This window comes from Gorilla gorilla, chromosome 19, assembly GCF_029281585.2.
Source record: "Gorilla gorilla gorilla isolate KB3781 chromosome 19, NHGRI_mGorGor1-v2.1_pri, whole genome shotgun sequence".
Lineage (NCBI taxonomy): Eukaryota > Metazoa > Chordata > Mammalia > Primates > Hominidae > Gorilla > Gorilla gorilla.
The window spans coordinates 25,992,331-26,012,951 of NC_073243.2; the positions used below are offsets into that span (position 1 = coordinate 25,992,331).

Sequence of the window (20,621 nt, forward strand, 5' to 3'; positions counted from 1 at the left end):
CATCTCAGGGTGGGTTAATCACATCTGCAAAATTTATTTTGTGATATAAGGTAACATGTATCCAGGGATTAGGACATGTATCTCTCTGAGGGCCACTGTTCAGCTGACCACAGAGGTGACTATAATGTACTCTTGCACTCATAGACCTTACCATGAATTAGACAGACATCCATGATTCAAGTGTGTGAAATTTGCTGTCACACAAAGAAAGGACTGAGGGAACATGGAAGATGAATTTAATTTTGTTCGAAGGGATTGGGGATGACATGCAAAATGAAGAAAAATGGCTTGAGTAAGTGGGGAAGAGTATATCAAGTAGAATAGCAAAAGCAGAGGCATTGAAGGATATGCCAAAGTCAGACATGGCAAGTCATGCTGTGACGATTCACCAGAAAGGTGCCGGGCTGGGAGAAGGGGGATATGGCAAGAAATATGGCAGAAAAGGACAGGCTGGGGCCATATTATGGAGAGCCTTGAATGATGAGCCAAGAGTTAGAATTTAACTTGCCAGATAGTGTGGAGCCCTTAGAGCTTTCTGAGCTGGGGAATACATGATTAGATTTGTGTGAAATAGAGAACAATGGAAGAAAAATGTGAAGGTGTGAAAGATTTTAATAATAGAGGCTGGGTATGGTGGCTCACGCCTATAATCCCAGCACTTTGGGAGGCCGAGGTGGGTGGATCACCTTAGGTCAGGAGTTCCAGACCAGCCTGGCCAACATGGTGAAACCCCGTCTCTACTAAAAATACAAAAATTACCTGGGCATGGTGGCAGGTGCCTGTAGTCCCAGCTACTTGGGAGGCTAAGGCAGGAGAATCACTTGAACCCAGGAGGTGGAGATTGTAGTGAACTGAGATCGCACCATTGCACTCCAGCCTGGGGGACAGAGCAAGACTCCATCTCAAAAAAAAAAAAAAAGATTTTAATAATAGAAACATTTAATAATAATACTTAAATTCAATTTCATTAATACTCTTCAAAAGACTATTCCACCAAAAGTGCCTTTTATATGCTTAACTGAAGATGCAAAAGAGACTATGAATAGTCATATAATTTCGTAGTCTGATATGGGAGAGGCATACATGATGAAAGCACATCTTGAACATTACTGTCTTTAAGCACAGAAGTAAACATGACTTGGTCAATGGATAGAGCCCACAGGGAATTTGCAAATGAGTCTGTTTTTTTTTTTGCACGTGACTTCAGTAGTTTATTAATACTAAAGGAGTTATAAAAGCCACAAATATGTAAGCAAAATATACACTGGAAAAGTCAAATCCTTTATGTGTATTTTACTGACCCTTAAGTTTCACTTTGACTGTTTTAATATCAACTAGATTTGTTTTCCCCCTTTTTACTCATTCAAGTCTTAATCTTAGATAATTTCTCACCATTCAGTGGCCACTGTGCCAATAACAAAAACAAAATACACATACCTCCTTTAACAAATATTTATAGAATATTTACTATAGTAATAAAGACAATAAAAATAGACAAACTACCAGACTCATTTACACTCTCCTAACCTGTGGAAAGTACTACTCGTTCTTTTTGAGTGAAGTATTTCCCAGATCTCTTTCCTAGATCAGAAAAAACAGTATCTGACCACAGAGTTTGATGCTTGCGTATGTAAAATGTTGCCATCTAGATACTTAAATACAGGACTGTCCAACAGAAATGCAATGTAAGCCACGTAAATAAAAGTAAACAGAAACAGATAAAATCAACTTTAATAGTATATTTAACCCATTATAGCCAAAATATTGTTTCAACATGTAATCAATACAAAAAATATTTTCCGTTCTTTTTCTACCATGTCTTTAAAATCCAGTGTATTTTACATTTATAGCCCCACTCATTTGGACACTAAATTTTCATTGGAAGTACTTTATCTGTATTTAGGTATCATAAAATTTGCAATTGGAAAATTAGATTCAAATACCCAAGTTGTTCCAAACACAATTGTAAGTTTTCTAATAATCAAGTATCCATTTTTAAATGAAAATGGAAATGAAAAAAAAAAAAAGCTCTCCTCCCTAGGGTTACTTTGGACATCCATTTATAAAGAATGTATATAGATTTTGACCTTATTTCTCATTTAGAATGTAGTTATATTCCCTATTGCCTTCTTGTTTGGTCCCTAATTCCTTTATTCTATCCAGCTTCCCTTTCTTTCCAAGACATGCCTGCTCATTTGATTCATCTAGAGTTCTCCTTTAGTTCACTGCACTATGCCAGCTCTGGATAAGATTAGTTTAGGGCTGGACTGGGCATGGTGGCTCACACCTGTAATCCCAGCACTTTGGGAGGCCAAGGTGGACAGATCGCTTCAACTCAGGAATTCAAGACCAGCCTGGACAACACGGTGAAACCCTGCCTCTACAAAAAATTTAAAAAAAATTAGCCGGGCATGGTGGTGCACACTTGTAGTCCTAGCTTCTTGGGAGGCTGAGGTAGGAGGATCACCTGAGCCCCGGGAGCTCAGGACTGCAGTGAGCCATGATCATGCCACTGCACTCCAGCCTGGGCAACAGAGTGAGACTGTCTTTAAAAAAAAAAAAAAAGATCGGGGTATAGCCCTCTCTTGAATGTCTATTTCAGTATATTACCCAATCCCTGCTCCCCTCTATTTTAATCATGGGCAGCCCTCCGTAATCTTTCCAAACACTTTATATCTTCAGAGTGTTCTTACATTATCTAGATTGATCCTTGTTACTGTGTAAGTAAGTAGATCTGGCATTAATCCAATTTTATAGATAAATATCCACCAGGAGGTTTATATATTTGCCCAAATTACATAGTTACAAAGTTAAGTTAGAACTCGTATTTTTAAACTTCTATTCTCTAGCCTTTTCCACTACATTATGACACAAGACCCTGCAGAAAGTCGTCTGGAAAATATCAGACCATCTCTTACTTGTCCCATCCAATCTTACATCGAATTATATGCACCCTTAAAAAGTTATTTGGAGTTTTAAAAAACTCTATTAGCCCAAATTACCTGAAATAAACTCCTGGCTTGTTCTCCTAATGTTTATAAAAAATTGATTGAAAATATTCATTTTAAAAATGAAGTTCTTGAATTTATTTAAATTACTGTCTTGCAGTGAGTTGGCCAAGAGGACCGCATTTCCTTGTTAATATATATGTAGACCCATGAGATAAATGGGAAAAGTGTGATTACAATGGCAATAGCCAATTGAATTCTTCCACCAACTGGATTCCTATAAAGACACAAAAATTATTATAAATAAAAATCATGGATTGCTTTGGAAACAAGTATAAAGACTGAATTGATAAAACACATAATTACATTTTAGTATGTTCTCATCTCAGTTGTTTTATTGAAATATAACATTGATTTATAGAAATTCTTTATATATATGCTAAATATAAATCCTTGTTTATATGTGTTACAAATACCTTGTCCCACTTGATGTCTTTTGAGGAAGAGAAGTCATTGATTAATTTGACAATGTTAAAGTTGATCTTTTCCTAATGATTTTTGTGTTCTGTTTAAGAATTTCCCTCACCAAGGTTTTGAAGGTATTCTCTAGAAGTTTTATTGTTTTGCTTTTTTTAAATTTTATCACATATTTATTAAAGATAATCATTTATAGTTTATAAAAATATACTGCCCTGATAGACACAAAATGTTCTTGATAATGGTAATTAAAAACTACTCCCACCCCCCCATGTCCACATCAATATTCAGTTTAGATTGGTTTAATCTTGAAGTGTAATCCAGTAAGACTGAAGACCAAACACTTCAGGGTCCTGGACAGGATAATAAAATACTCATAAGCCTTCTGGATCCTTGGATTGACTGACATCAATAAGGGAACCAATTTTTGATGTTGTAAAAGAAATGTGTTCATCTCCAATAATGATTTCAAGCTCCTGCCGGCCCACTCGGTTGGGAGGAGGCCATAACGCATCATCCTCTTTGGTAATTTCACTGTCATCAATTATACTCTTCAGTTCCTCCATCATACTTTTATGTACATAAGCCTCTTTTCTGATCATGACATCATTCTTATAATTGCTGTGTTGGCTTATCTTAATTTCCCGTCCGGTCAGAACTCAAACTCCAGAAACTCGTGGCTGAACTTGCCCTTGTGCCCCACGTAGTAGCGCAGATAAAAGTCACTCTTCATGGCTTGCAAAAGACAACTGAGACTGAACTTCTAAAAGAAAGCCGCACCACCGCGGTCGGCACCTAACACTCTGTTTTGCTTTTTTATAATAGACCTGTGATCCCCTTGGAATTGATTTTTATGAAAGTTGTAAAGTAGGGGTTGTTTCACTTTTTTCCAAATGGACATTGAATTTATCCTAGCCTATTTATTGAAAAGACTGCCTTCTTAGCTACCCTGAAGTACCATCTTTGCCATAAGTCAAAACCCTACATATGTATAGATCCGTTTCTAAATTCTATTGTTCTATCATTTTATTTAGTCATCCTTTTGTCATTATATGTTTAGCCCTCCAATTATTTAGGTCTTCTTCAACTTCTCCCATAATGTGTTATAGTTTTGTGTGCAGAGATTTTGCATATCTCTGCTAGATTTATTCCCACGGAGTGGATTTTTTGAATGTTTTTATAAATGTTAACTTTTTGTTTTATCACTTTCTGTTACTTCCTGATAGAAAAGCAGTTAACTCTTGTATCCTGATCCAGTGATCATACAAAATTCACTTATTCTAGTAATTTTTTAGATTCTTTTTTATTTTCTACACGTATTCATATCACCCACAAATCATGAAAATTTTATTTCTTCTTGTCCAATCGTTGGGCATTTTATTTCTTTCTCTTGCCTTATTTTACCGGCTGGGACAATAGCTGGGACAATAGCTAGCATGGCATTGAGTACAAGTGGCAATATGGCCAGCCTCATCTCATTCCTGATCTCAGAGGGAAAGTTTTCAACTGTTCACCATTAAGTCTCAGGCTTCAGTGTAGATATCTTCTGTCAGGTTAAGTTCCCTCCTACGCCCATTTTCTAAGAGCTTTTAACATAAATGGATGCTGAATTTTATCAAATGCTGTTTCTGTATGGCTCTAGAAGATAGTTTATTCTCTTATTTTATTCCATTAATGTGGTGGAAAACATTGGTTGGTTTTTTTAATGTGAAACTAACTTTGCATTCCTAGAATAAACCCAACTTGGTAGTTGGGTTATATATTGCAGGATTTGATTTGCTAATGTGTTGTTTAGGAGTTTTCCATCTGTGGTCATGAGTGAGACTGCCATGTAATTTCATTTTTTTGTCATGTTCTTGTCAAGTTTTGGTTACCTGTCCTCATAAAATTAGTTGGAAAGTATTTCTTCTTTTTCTGTTCTCTGGAAGTATTTATTGAAAGTTGGTATTATTTTTTTCCTTAAATATTATGTAGACATCTCCAGCTATGCCATCTAGGTCTAGAGTTTTCCTTTAGGAAAAATTTAAATTATGAACTCGATTTTTTTTTTTCTTTGAGACGGAGTTTCTTTCATTCTTGTCACCCAGGCTGGAGTGCAGTGGTGTGATGTCGGCTCATCGCAACCTCTGCCTCCGGGATTCAAGTGATTCTCCTGCCTCAGCCTCCCGAGTAGCTGGGATTACAGGTGCCCGCCACCACGCCCAGCTAATTTTTTGTATTTTTAGTAGAGACGGGGTTTCACCATGTTAGCCAGGGTGGTCTCGAACTCCTGACCTCAGGTGATCCGCCCACCTCAGCCTCCCAAAGTGCTGGGATTACAGGCGTGAGCCACCGCGCCCGGCCCTATGAACTCAATTTCTTTAATAGTTATGGGACTGTTCTGAGTATTTCTTCTTATGTAAATGTTGGTAAACTGTATTTTTTCAAGAAATTTGTCTAATTTATATTTTCAAATTTATTGGTGTAAAGTTCTTCATCATATCCACTTATGATTTTTACAATACTTATTAGATATATAGTAGTATTCTCTTTTTTATTCCTGATATTTGTTATTTGTACTTCCTTGTGCTCTTTTTTCCTTTTTGTGTTGTCAGGGCTTATCAATGTTATAAATCATTTTAGAGAACCAATATTTGACCTTGTTAATTCTCTATTTTTATGTTGATTTTTTATTTCACTGACTTCTGCTTTTATGTTTATTTTCTTGTTTCTTTGGGGTTTAACTTGCTGTTCTTTTCCTAACTTCTTGAAATGAAAAATTCCTAACTTCCTGGAAGCTTAAAAAAAATGTACTTATGGCTATATGTTTCCCTCTAAGCATGATTTTTAGCTGCATCTCACACATTTTGATATGTAGTATTCACCTTATTCAGTTCAAAATATTTTCTAATTTCCATTGTGATTTCTTCTTTGACCCAAGTGTTATTTGAAAGTATATTTCCTAACTTCCAAATACACAGGAATTGCCTAATTATCTTTTTGTTAATGATTTCTAGCTTAACTGCACCGTGGTCAAATAACATACTCTGTAGGATTTCAGTCCTTTGAAATTTGTTAGTACTTATTTCATGGCCAAACATATAGTCTTTTTGTAAAATAGTCAATGTGTACTTGAAAAGAATGTGTATCCTGCCATTCTTGGTTTATCGTGGGGTTAAAATCTTTTATATTGTTATTTTTCTTTTTTGTGTTTGTTTGTTAGTAACTGAGAGAAGTGTGTTAGTCTCCCAAGATGATTGTGGCTTTTTCCATTTTTCTTCTTAGCTCTGTCAATTTTTGTTCTATTTGGAAGCTATGTTATTAGGTCCATACAAATTTAGCAGTTATATCTTCTTGATGAATTGAATCTTTTGTCATTAAAAGTGTCTTCCTTTGGCATCTTGAATCTACTTTCTAATAAGTGGTGTTGAGATAACCAGATAGCCACACAGAAAAATATGAAATTGGACATGTTCTTCATAACATTACACCAGGATAAATTCTATCTATCTATCTATTTATTTATTCATTTATTTATTTGAGATGGAGTCTCTCTCTGTCTCCCAGGCTGGAGTGCAGTGGCGCGATCTCGGCTCACTGCAACCTCCACCTCCCGGTTTCTCCTGCCTCAGCCTCCCAAGTAGCTGGGACTACAGGCACCCGCCACCATGCCCGGCTAAGTTTTGTATTTTTAGTAGAGACGGGGTTTCACCATTTGGCCAGGCTGGTCTCGAACTCCTGGACTTGTGATCTGCCCGCCTCGGCCTCCCAAAGTGCTGGGATTATAGGTGTGAGCCACAGCATCTAGCCTACATCAGGATAAATTCTAAACAGATCAAATATTTAAATGTACAAATGGAACCATACAGGTATTAGAAGAAAACTTGAGTAAGTTACAATAAAACCTGAGAGAGAGAAGGTTTTCCTAACTATGACTCCAAATCCAGAAGCAATAAGGAAAAGGACTGATAAATACAATTACATGAAAAAACAACAACAAAAGACTTTTTCATGGCAAAGTATACTTTGCATAAGCAAAGTTAAAGGAAAATAACAAACTGCAAAGAAATACTTTCAGCTTACATCACAGATAGAGCTTCTAAAAATAGAGAAGACCAGCAACCTTAGAATCAGGTTAAACCTACATTGCTCAGAGATAGACCAAGATTTTTATAGAAAAAGAAATATAAATGGCTCTGAACCATATGAAAATGTGCTCACTTTTGCTCTTAATAAGAGAAATGCAAGCTAAAACTACCCCTTTCTCAACGATCCGATTAGTAAAAATTCAAGATTTTGATAACATACTCTGCTGGCAAGGCTACGGGGAAACAGACACTGTTAGCCATGGCTGGTGGGGATGCAAAATGGAAGAGCCATCTGGAGGGGAATTCGGGAGTATATAGAAATACGAACTATGCAATTACACTTTGACCCAGTAGTCTCACTTCCAGGAATTCATCTCAAAGACACACTGGTAAAAATATGTTAGATATATGCATATGGCTATTAACTGCAGCACTATTTTTAATAGCAAAAGCCTGGATACTATCTAAATAGTAGAGAACTGGTTGATTAAGCTATGGAGCCATCAGCAGAGTAAGAAAAGTTTTTCTATACTATAGAATGATCTCCAGGATGTAGTAACTGGAAAAGCAAGTGGAATACAACTGTGTACAATACACTGCCAGTTACCTTAGATAAGCAGGAATACAACTAAGTCACACATTTGCTCCACTGAAAAATCATGGAAGGATAAACTATAAAACTGAAAAAATTTTCCCCCATAGGGAAAGGGAAGCTATAGGGTCAGCGGGCTGGAGAAGCCGAATTTCTTTTAATATATCTTATTTTATAGATTTGACTTTTGAGCCATGTAGATATTTTACATAATTATAAAATAATATCAATATATTTTCAATACAATTAGCCCTAGAAATAAATGAATCTAACTGTGTATTTACTTGGTGGGATTAGCATACAGAACACTATATGCCCAGTAATTTGAGTGTACATCCCTTAGTAGGTTATATCCTAATAACAAAAACAAACAAGAGAACCTGTTTTCAGTAGTCATATTATTATTTGGAGATTGCATTTGTATTGTAGAATAAATCAAATGGGTGATTATGTTGAGGTCACTGAGACTAGAAATTTTGCCATGATTAAAAGGAGATCCAGATATAAAATGTTCAATAAGGTTAATAAGAACTGGTACCTCTGAATTTGAGTAGTTAGTATAAACTCATAAGACATCTTAACTTTAAATGTATATGTGTACATGTATATATTTATGTATGCATATACATTTATGACATATATATGAATTCACGAACATTGCAAACACTGTTGATTCCAGGTCTGTGGCCTAAAACATGATCCTGGGTATAACATGCGCCTGGAACATCTTGTCATACCAGAAAGCAAGGAAGCTATCAAAGGTTTACTAGGGTCGTGTCAGAAAGAATTCAGGAGCAGACCTGAATAAGTGCCACTGGACAAAAATGGGACAGTCTGAGCATCAATAAAGACAATAACTGTCATGGACTGAAACACATTAAATATGTTTAAACTGGCTGGGTGCAGTGGCTCACGCCTGTAATCCCAGCACTTTGGGAGGCTGAGGCAGGCAGATCACTTGAGGTCAGGAGTTTGAGACCATCCTGGCCAACATGGTGAAACCCCGTCTCTACTAAAAACACAAAAATTGGACGTGGTGGCACCTGCCTGTAATCCCAGCTACTTGGGAGGCTGACGCAGGAGAATTGCTTGAACCCGGGAGGCAGAGGTTGCAGTAAGCCAAGATCGCGCCACTGCACACCAGCCTGAGCAACAGAGCGAGACTCTGTCTCAAAAAAAAAAAAAAGAAAAGAAAAAAAAGAAAAAAAAAATAGTTTGGCAGTGTGGCGTGGATAAGGTTTAGATAAAACAAGATTGGACATACCAATAATTGTTGAAGCTGGGTGATAAGTATATCTGATTCAAGATATTAGTCTCTCTGCTTTTATATATGTTTGAAAATTCAAAATAAAAAGTTAAAACAAAAAAATTAAAAATATTTACAAAAAGTTGTTTTTCTCCAATAATTGCCTTACATTCTACTTTGTTGTTAAAATTGCAATATTGTATTTCATTTGGCTGGTGTTTGTAGTTTTTTTCATCTTTTCACTTTAAATCTTTCTATATCAGTACAGTTAAGGGTTGTCTTTTGTAAGCAGTGTAGAGCTGGCTTTTCTTTTCTTTTTTTTTTTTGAGATGGAGTCCTGCTCTGTTGTGCAGGCTGGAGTGCAATAGCGCTACCTCAGCTCACTGCAACCTCCGACTCCCGGGTTCAAGCGATTCTCTTGCCTCAGCCTCCCAAGTAGCTGGGATTACAGGTGACCACCACCACGCCTGGCTAATTTTTTTGTATTTTTAGTAGAGATGGGGTTTCGCCATGTTGGCCAGGCTGGTCTCGAACTCCTGACCTCAGGTGATCCGCCTGCCTCGGCCTCCCAAAGTGCTGAGATTACAGGTGTGAGCCACCTCGCCTGGCCTAGAGTTGGGTTTTTAATCTTTTTACATACTTTGAAATTCTTTGACTCTTAACTGAAATCTTTACCTTTACATTTAATGTAATTTCTGATATATTTGGGTTTAAATCTATATCTTAACACATGCTTCCTATTTGTCCCATTGTTTCTGTTTCCCCTTCCCCTTCTCCTGCCTTCTGTACTCATTTTAATGCTACCAGTGGTTACCCTAATGATTACAACATTAATCCTTGACTTATCAAAGTTTAATATAAATGGATATTTTTATCTCTTCTCACACAATTAAAGGACCTTAGAACATTTAAACTCCATTTACTCTTTTCCAGCTTTTATACCACTGTTGTCATGTATTTCTATCCTGTATATGTTTAATTAGTTAACATTCATTGATGTGTACACACGCACTTATATTGTCTTTGCTCTTCATTCTTTCCTGAATCTCTAAGTTTCCTCCTGAGATCATTTCCCTTCACCCTGAAGAACACCCTTTAGGCTGACAACTGCCCATGACTATACTGGGCCTTGTAGAAAACTATTGTTTTTGTGGACAAGAGTGACCAGGACACTTTAAATCAACTACTATTAACTTCCCTTAAGAAAAGGGAAGATTTCTTTCAAAAGATTCCTGTTTTTACTTGTATGGCAGTATTTTCACTTACTACCTGATTTTGTCAGCCTCGAAGATGTGATTTCTTTTTTTTTTTTTTTTGAGAGAGTGTCGCTCTGTCGCCCAGGCTGGAGTGCAGTGGCACAATCTTGGCTCACTGCAACCTCTGTCTCCCAGGTTCAAGCGATTCCCCTGCCTCAGCCTCCCAAGTAGCTGGGACTACAGGCGTGTGCCACCACATAGGGCTAATTTTCTGTATTTTAGTAGAGACAGGGTTTGACCATATTGGCCAGGATGGTCTCGATCTCCTGACCTTGTGATCTGCCCGCCTCGGCCTCCCAAAGTGAAGATGTGATTTTAACTGATGAGTTGAATACTTACTTTGAGGAACTGTGGCACAGGATAATCCATGCTGTAATAATCACCAGACCACACAGCTCCCTATAAAAGGGTGTACATTTCAGATTTTGGAAGTGGCTACAAGTGAGATGCATATCATCGCATTCTCTCCATGACCACCTGATAGCGCATTCTGATTGAGTGACTGACTCTCCCTCAAGATCTATGGCATTGATGGAATATTTCCAAATCTGACCATGATTCATAAATTAGATTTTCAGAGAATTTAAAGCCTCGTATGAAAATACATTTCATCTTAAAAGGCAGGTATGAGATCCCTGACTATGCCCTGATTTATAAGTGGATCCCCCCAAAATGAAATGAATATTTTATAAAATCCACAGATATATCACTTTTTTCAGGTTGCTAGAAGAAACAGTGCAACTAAGAAAATCCCAGATTTGATCAGTCAATACTTTTACATTTTTAAAGAGGCTTCAGTGTGAGGCAGAATGAGCCCAACCAATACATGATCTGTGTATATACTACAAGAGATTGGGTGACTTCCTAGGGGAGAGGAATGATTTGTAGTACAAATCAGACTAATAATTTGGGGGTGGGTATATGCTTCTATAAATATGTATTATATGCACATATCTTTTACACAGAATAAAAAACAATCACTTCAGCCATAATACCACTAGAAGCCCCAGGCTGAGTTCACTATAACCCATGGGCTTCATGCTGGAAGTGATTCAACCCATTTGGTCTACAATCTTATCTACAGACCCAACCTATAGTTTGGCTCTCCAGTGTTCTAAAGATTGGGGGTTATAACAAAGAAACACCTTTTCAGTGATGTTTAACTTACAGGTCTATGAATTTTGTTGTTGGCAGATGGCAGTAGGAGTAGAAAAGAAACAAAAGGACCTATTAATAAGTCCTCAGAGACAAGGGTGGGAGGAAGCAAAGGAAGAGGTGATAAAATAGGAGCAAGTGGTCATGACAAGGAAATGACACAAGACATACCAGGGCAAGTCTAACAGGTTGACTTAAAGTACTGATCTTTTGGCTGGGTGCGGTGGCTCATGCCTGTAATCCCAGCACTTTGAGAGGCCAAGGAAGGCGGATCACGAGGTCAGGAGTTCAAGACCAGGCTGACCAACGTGATAAAACTCTGTATCTACTAAAAATACAAAAATTAGCTGGCCGTGGTGGCACGCACCTGTAATCCCAGCTACTCAGGAGGCTGAGGCAGAAGAATAGCTTGAACCTGGGAGACGGAAGTTGTAGTGAGCAGAGATCGCGCCACTGCACTCCAGCCTGGGTGACAGAGCAAGACTCCGTTTCAAAAAAAAATAAAAAGGACTGACCTCTGAGATGGCTGCTCATACTTGTAGATAAGATTCTGGCTTAAACCAGAACTGAATTTAAGGCTGACAGAGTTATCACCATATTAGATCGGACTGAGTATTACTGTATCATACCGTTGCTAGTTACAAGGGGGCCAAAGTCCAACGGCCTGACAGTAATATAATGTAATATGTAGTGACTGCCACTAGCAGTGATAATGAAGTCTGATAGATGGGGCTGGGTTTGAATCCTGGCTCCATTATTTCCTCAGTTTCATCAGGTTATAAAGAAGATAATACCTTCCCTGCTCCACAGGGTACACTGGGGGAATTCAGTTATCATTGTGCACAGAAGAGGTGTTGCAAACACGATTCCTTAGTTCTATCCCACAGTTCTATCCCTCCACAGGGCAACCGTCACCGCTCACCTGCCTTCTTCCTCATGTAAGATGTTCTGTTGTGTACGATGCAAGAGGTAGGACGCCAAGCCAACAGCCCACACCGTACAAAAGAGTATGTGTAGTGCAGAGATACTTTTCCAAATAACATTACCTAAAAATAGATGTTCTGATGTTGTTAACCATGGAATCACAGCCCACAGGAAAAAAAAATGATCTTTTTGTATGTTTTGCCATAGTCTGCTTTCAGAAAAGACATTCAGACTCCCTCAGCCCCATCGCCCCTTTTTGTTTTAGGACAACACAGAGGTCACAGCACTAATTATAAACTTCAGTGGCCATTTCTTGTTTGGGTTGTTCAGCAGCTCCCCTTCCTAGGATGATTACCCTTATTTTCTCTGGGGATCCACCATGTCCACACTCACAGTCCATGTTTCCCAGCAAACTGGACTTTGGCTAGGTCAATCAATACATGTTATCTCCTCAGCCACAGTGATTTGGATCAGCACAAAAGGACAAGCAATCAGGGCCAGCAACTGCATTCTGAGACTTTGGTAGAGTGAAGAAACACAGTCCATATTCCACTGGACATGGCATCGTGAAGATGTGAACGGGGGGCTGCAGGGCCACTGTGTGGAGCCCAAGAGTGAAGTTAGCATGACAGATGGTGGAACTGAGAGGTGGAGAGAAGGTAAAGTTCCGAGTCCACCAGCCTGAAGCCAGCACCACCCTTCACCTTTCCAGTAAACTGTACCAATACCTTTTCTTCTTAGCTCATAGCACATTTGAGTTATTTTCTAGCTTGTATCTAAAGGAGCCCTAACTGATCTACCTTAAAGATACAGATGGAGTTCTAGCTGCCTATACAAGCCCAGGCATCTAGGGAACTAGAATTTTCCCCACTAAGGTGGGACTCATTAGTCTTTATTCTAAGGCCCCTGAGAACATTCGAGCCCCACTAGGAGAAACTGTTTTAAAGAAAGTGAAGAAGAATCTGTCCTCTCACTTCTATAAAACAGAAGACGCTGTTTTATAGCAGATCCTTCTGACGTTTTCCTGAAGATGGGTAAGGATGATTAGAATTAGCCCCTTTTATTATCAGAAATGAGAAGAAAGGCCTAGAGAGCCCCGTTTTACTCCTGGGAGTTGGGCAGATAGACCCTCATTATTATGAGGAAATCTGATTTGCTGTCTCTCCATTTAGAATGCAAGGCTTATACCTGTGACTTGAGGGTTAAGTCCAACAAGCAGGGTCAGTACTGCAGGGATTGTGTACACCACCTGTTAGCAAAAAGGGAGGAAATTACATGAGTTAAGATGTATGCCCAACATATGAGATGTTCAGAGATACAGGAAGTAAAGAAAGATGAGATCAGTGGCTGCTGTGCCCCATGATTTGCCTCTAAGTTTCAATGGTGATTGAGAAAGTGGTAGATTCTCCTTTTGTGGCACTTAGCATGTCTGCCTGCAATTTTATCTACCTTCCTCCTAGACTATAGGCTATTCCAGAAGCTCATTTATCTTTGAGCTCTAACACTGAGCACAGGGTTTTGGTCTTAAGACACACTAACTTTCCAGTCGCTTCCAAGCAACTTTCATGCCCAAATGGCCTTTCCCCACTTGCATAAAAGAAAATGTTCTTTGAAAAGTAGGGCAGGAGCAGCCACGATGCTAGATGGCCCTGCTGGCTTTGGACCCAATGGACCATCCAGGCCAGTACTGCATCTCTGTGAGACCACAGAAAGTTTTCTAATAATGCATACACAATCAGCTGTGCCCAGTAATAAGGTCAGGCTCTTCATTTTGGAACTGCTGATAAGTGTTTGGAAATGAGAAGACTGGCCCTAAAGAGGCCCTATTCCTAAGCCTTGTTCATAACAAGCAGGCTCTAGCCAAACTTACTATTGTGTGTGTTGTTGGCAGGGAATAAGTAGGGAGGGTGGGTTTATAAGAAGGATGGGGACTTTCCAAGCAATGTAGCTGTCTAATCACATCAATTTCTGTGCTTATATCAGAAGATGTTAAGGCAGGTGCCAGGGGTCCATGTGGGAGGTAGTGGAGGGCTGAACTGTGAATGAGGGAGGATGTCTATGGGGACATGGGGTCTATTCCTCCTATTATATCATCTGAGCATGAATGAAAGGTAAAATGTGCAGGTACTATACAGATAAGCAATTAGACCTAGATTGTTTAATTAATTTTTTGGAGATGGGGGGGCGGTCTCGCTATGTTGCACAGGCTGGCCTCGAACTCCTGGGCTCAAGTGAGCCTCCTGCCTCAGCCTCTTGAGTAACTGGGACTACAGATGCCTGCCACCATGCCCGACTCAAATTTATTTTGTGTTTTGAGGGGCTCTCCAAGGCAGTGGTAAGGAACAGAGGGATGATAAAGATGACTGAGATTCTGAACAAGAATGACTCAGAGAATGATTCTGCTGATAACAGAAATGGGTGAGTCAGGATAAGTAGATTTTGGAGGGAAAGATGCTAGGTAGGTCCTTGGGCATATCTGAGGAGCAGTGTGACATGCAGGTGAATATACGCAGCAGTCTTTTGGAAATTCACCATTAAGCTGGATGTCTGAGACTTGTCTGCAGGGAAATAATATTTGGAATTCAAGATACGGACCAGGGTGCCAAGGCAAAGGCAGTTTGATTTGATTCAGAGGCATACTGATCTGGATAGTAAATATCAGAATGTGGTTTTACTGCACTAAAAAAACAAAACCTGGATAGAATTTCATGTTATAATTCCAGATACCATCATCCTTGTTGCTCCTCTGTCAATATTATTCTAAAGCTTAAGAATCATCTCCTTGGTGTACTGTACAGTCTTGTGTATCTATATTGAGAGAAACTGGGCAAAATTCAGATATTTTGGAAGATAAAAGATATTTAGAGCCGGGCGCGGTGACTCATGTCTGTAATCCCAGCATTTTGGGAGGCTGAGGCAGGTGGATCACCTGAGGTCGAGAGTTCAAGACCAGCTTGACCAACATGGAGAAACCCTGTCTCTACTAAAAATACAAAATTAGCTGGGTGTGGTGGCGCATGCCTGTAATCCCAGTTACTTGGGACACTGAGGCAGAAGAATCGCTCAAACCTGGGAGGTAGAGGTTGCGGTGAGCCTAGATTGCGCCATTGCACTCCAGCCTGGGCAACAAGAGCAAAACTCCGTCTCAAAAAGAAAAAAAAAAAAGATATTTAGAAGATGTATGGAACAATGGCCCCCTCCTCCAAATGGTTCAAATCAGAGCATTGCTTTATGAAGACTGTAGGTTTTACAGGATTTAATACTTTTCTTTCCTTTTTTTTTCTTTTTTTTTTTTTGAGATGGAGTCTCACTCTGTCGCCCAGACTGGAGTGCAGTGGCACGATCTCAGCACACTGCAACTTCTGCCTCCTGGGTTCCAGCGAGTCTCCTGCTTCAGCTTCCCTAGTAGCTGGGGACTACAGGCGCATGCCACCACGCCTGGCTAATTTTTGTATTTTTTGGTGGAGACGGGGTTTCACCATGTTGCTCAGGCTGATCTAGAACTCCTGACCTCAAGTGATCCACCCGCCTTGGCCTCCCAGAGTGCTGAGATTGCAGGCGTGAGCCACCGTGCCCAGCCAGGAGTTAATACTTTCTAGAAATATAAGTCACTGAATTAGCAGAACCTCAGAACTTAAGCCTGTTATTTTCCGGTCAAAGGTTTGCATTGAGTGTCTGGCTAGAAACTCATAAGGAATTGTTCAACTGATCTTGAGAGGCCTACTCTAAGTCCTCAAGAAAGTCCTCAGTTGGGCCATCTAACCAAAGGGAATACTGCAGAAAGACCTGTTTCCAGAAAGTTCGAAATTCACACACACATTACATTAGAACTCTGATCCTGCCTATTAATATTTTAGGAAAAAGAGCTTCCCAAGGGTTTGATTTTTAAGTTTCTCAGAAAATTAAGCAGGGAGGAGGGGTAAAGACATAAAACCATGTGTTTTGTGCCGTTCCCCAATTCTTCCAAACGGAGGAAAGCCTGGAAGCGGCTCATACTCACCACCCACACCTCTGCATCTGGGTCATTTACCTGGAACGCCAGAATACCAAGGTGTTAGCAGACATCCTGTGCTGTTCCATTCCTTTTAAATTCATTTAAGCACATTTTTTATTAATCTGTTAAGTGCCAGACACTGCAATAGGCATCGAGGATACAAAATCTGAACAGGATATAGTCCAGATGAGGATGGGTGAAGGGGTTTCTGGCTGACACAACAGATGTTTTTAACAGGCAGCCACACATTTTTGAAAAGCCTTCACGAGAGCTCTGGAGAGGACTCGCCAACCCAGAACGGGTATTTTAAGGGCCCTCCACCCCCACCAGTCTCAAGAAATGAGGGAAATTATTATGAAGGGGGTCCCCAAGCCGACTAAAAAGTTTAATGATGCTATAAAGGGTTTTGGTCTGCTTCGTCTCCTAGGCCCTGAGATATGTTCAGTGTCGTCCGCGGGCTGGACGTTAACGCAGGAGCCAGGGCCGCTTCTTCTGAGGTCCCCTGGGAAGTTCCACGCGCGGAACCAGCCCCTTCCAGGGTGTGAGCCCTGGTATGGGACTCGCTTCCATGAACACATCCGCGTCTCTCAGACGGGGGAGAAACTGGGGGCTCCCCAAGCAGAAAGCCCAAGTCCCGTCCTCCCCACTAACTGTGCGCCCCTGCGACTCTGCCCGCTTGTCAGTTACACGGCCCGCTAGGCCAGGGGGCGGAGCTGGGAGCCGGGCGGGTCCCCCTCCCACCGCGGCCGCCTGACCTGCACCAAGGCCGCCAGCGCGAAGAAGGCGGCCATGAGTCCGTTGCAGGCCCGCCACAGGGCAGGCGCCATGGCTCGGAGAACGCGGCGCGGGGCGGTGAGTCCTGCCACGTACGGTCCGGCTCCCTCCTTCCGCGGAGGGACCGAGACCCCGCCTCGGTTTCGGTGCCCTGGGGACACTGCCGTGGCCGTCGCTCCGCGCCGGGGGCGGGGAGCGAAGGGCGTGGGTGTAGCCCCTACTCAGCGACCCATTCAGCCCGCCCCGAACGCCGCGGGGTGTAGGCGGCGCCGTCCTGGTTTCGCGGATGGGAAAGCGAGTGAGTCCCTCAGGGAGCGCAGGTCTCGGTGGTGGACGGAAGTCGAATTTGAACCCGTATAGGTTCAACTCCAAACCCTGTTTTCACTAAAGCTACCTTCCTCACAAAAAAAAAAAAAGAAGAAAGAAAAAAAAGAAGGAAAAAAGGAAGGAAGGCAGGCGGGAGGGGAGAGAGGAAGAAAGAGAAAGAAAGAAAAAGAAAGAAGGAAAGAAAGAAAGGGCCGGACGCAGTGACTCACGCGAAAGAAAGGGCTGGGCGCAGTGGCTCACGCCTGTGATCCCAGCACTGTGGGAGGCCGAGGTGGGCGGATCACCTGAGGTCAGGAGTTCGAAAGCAGCCTGGCCAACATGGTGAAACCCCGTCTCTCTACTAAAAATACGAAAAAATTAGTCGGGCGTGGTGGCGGGAGCCTGTAATCCCGGCTACTCAGGAGGCTGAGGCAGGAGAATTGCTTGAACCCGGGCGGCGGAGGTTGCAGTGAGCCCAGATTGTGCCACTGCACTCCAGCCTGGGCAACAAAGCGAGACTCCTCAAAAAAAAAAAAAAAAAAAAAAAGGAAAAAAATTGTTTTTACAAAAATAAGAAAGAGAAAGAAAAAGAGATGTTTGTTTGTGTGTGTGTGTGTGTGTGTGTGTTCTGTTTAGTATTTATGCATTTCCTTCCAAAGCTCAGGAACTTTCAAATCCCTGTAAGCATTATGGTAATTTCTAGAGTGACGACAGTTATATTAACATCTTATACGGCTCACAGCTTTTCGGCAGACAGGCTCATTTATCTTCACGCGCTTTTATTATAAAAGATATTTACATATTATACATATTTACAATTCTCTCCCACCACCAAAACCAACAAAATTTCCAAAATTGCTCATGAATTTCTTATGAACCGAAGACACTGAAGTATTCACTGTTCTCCCCTAGTCTGTCTGGTCTTTTTCTGTTTTGTAATTCGCCCTTCTGCTTAGTTCCTCCCCGGGCTCATTTACACATCCATAGGCCTCATTTCTGCTGTTCTAAAGAGTCTTTATCGCTTCAAATCAGGAGCTTCTGTGCCTGTCCTCTTTTCCTTTGAGCTAAATCTCCTAAAACTGTCTAGTTTTTTTTTTTTCTTTCCCTCTCAGTTTCATTCTTTTCACGAAACACTTATTTCAAGAACGTTTTCTGCTCTGTGCCTGGTGCTGGGACCGTGAAGGTCCCATGCCGGGACTAGGCAGGGAGCCTGGCGGCTGGCGGGGGTGGGCACCCGTGTTTGCAGAGGTGGGGTGGGGACAGCGGGGACCAGCACTGGGTGGAGTTCCACAGCTAAATCAGCCCTGGGATTGGAAACAAGCGAAGACTATTCTCACTGTGCTTTTCCTTACATAAAAGAAAAAAACGAGAGCGAGAGTGCTAGGGGCTGACTTGCATTCCCCCTGCACCCCCAATTCATATGCTGAAGCCCTAACCCCCAGTGCCTCAAAATGGGACTGCATTTGCAGACAGGGACTTGACAGAGATGATTAAGTTAAAATGAGGTTATAGGGTGGACCCTAATCCAATATGACTAGTGTCCTGATACGAAGAGGGGACAGTTACAGAGGGAAGACCACATGGGCACACAGGGAGAAGACGGCCGTCTGCAAGCCAAGGGGAGAGGCCTCATGAGAAACCAACCCTACCAACATCCTGAATTTGGACTTCCAGCCTCCAGAACTGTGAGAAAATAAATTTCCGTTGTTTAAGCCACCTAGTCTGTGATACTTTGTTGGGGCAGTCCTAGCAAATTAATACAGGGAATGATTATAATACCCACAAGGAAACAATGGCATGGAAGTGCTTTTAAGCTCTTGAATGCCATTCAACCACCATGAAGTTTTATAGTTTTCACTGTTGTCTGGGACTTTCTTTTTTTATTTCTATTTTTTTGAGACAAAGTCTTGCTCTGTTGCCCAGGCTGGAGTGCAGTGGCACGATCTCAGCTCACTGCAACCTCTGCCTCCTGGGTTCAAGTGATTCTCCTGCCTCAGCCTCCAGAGTAGCTGGGACTACAGGCGCCCACCACCATGCTGGGCTAATTTTTGTATTTTTTTTAGTAGAGATGGAGTTTCACCATATTGGCCAGGCTGGTCTCGAATTCCTGACCTCATGATCTGCCTGCCTTGGCCTCCCACAGTGCTGGGATTACAGGCATGAGCCACTGCACCCGGCTGGGACTTTCAAAGTCACCTTAGTGAGCGTCTGTTGGTTTTGCCTTTGCAGGGTTCAGTCCCCTTTCTTCGAGGATCAGTGTCTTTAGTACTGTGGGTTACCACATGCACTATGGGTGGATGTGGACTACAGGGTTGACCATGCTCCCCTCCTTTTGGGGATAGGCAGGTGACTTTGGCCTGCCAGCTGACATATCCCATTCTGCTGACCACTGTGATTGGGTCTAGGATGGGTATAGGATCCAAATTGCCCAGATTCAATCCTAGGACCTATATGGGACTTAGGTTGTCAGTAAAGGACAACCTCAGTTGAACTGAATTTTGGATCATCAATGATGTGTTCCAAATATTTGCTAAATCTGGCAATCCTACTCACACTATTAAAGAGAAGCTTTCTTTGTGATGAATGTGTAGAGCTGGTAGAATGTGAGCCTGGAGCTGTCAGGAGAAAGCCTCACAGGGAGAAAGGCTTTCTGCCGGTGAAGTCACTGTAGAGGAAGTGGACCTGAGATTAAAAGCCTGGATCCAGCCATGCCTGAAAGCTGGAACAATCTCACAACCAACAGAGTCTCTTCTTTACATAAGCCCGTGTGAATTGGGTTTTTGCAATTTGCAACAAAGAATGATGACTTGTAAAGTCATGATTCAATAGTTAAGGCAATGTGTGAAATCCTCTCAAACCTCCTGCTATAGGTTTGTCCAGGC

General features: G+C 41.3%; 1 protein-coding gene and 1 pseudogene across 8 annotated transcripts in view; both read right to left on the reverse strand.

Moving 5' to 3' along the window:
• TMEM220 (transmembrane protein 220) overlaps nt 1-17,981 on the reverse strand; it is a 31,408-nt gene extending 13,427 nt beyond the window's left edge. For 2 of the 8 annotated variants that reach the window (XM_055367935.2, XM_063700634.1), the window contains exons 1-5: nt 17,415-17,947; nt 16,666-16,695; nt 13,854-13,914; nt 12,664-12,787; nt 10,926-10,985 (exon numbers count right to left, since the gene is read on the reverse strand). In XM_055367935.2, coding sequence (XP_055223910.2) covers nt 10,926-10,985; nt 12,664-12,787; nt 13,854-13,914; nt 16,666-16,695; nt 17,415-17,486 — 347 coding nt within the window. In that variant the 5' untranslated portion in view covers nt 17,487-17,947. Of the gene's footprint in view, nt 1-1,713; nt 3,226-7,168; nt 7,231-10,925; nt 10,986-12,663; nt 12,788-13,853; nt 13,915-16,665; nt 16,696-17,414 lie in introns of those variants that run through there. The other 6 variants (XM_004058596.5, XM_019013466.4, XM_055367936.2 and 3 more) reach the window with 6 other exon arrangements.
• On the reverse strand, nt 3,718-4,158 carry LOC134757586 (protein mago nashi homolog; annotated as a pseudogene).
• Nucleotides 17,982-20,621: the final 2,640 nt, after the last annotated feature.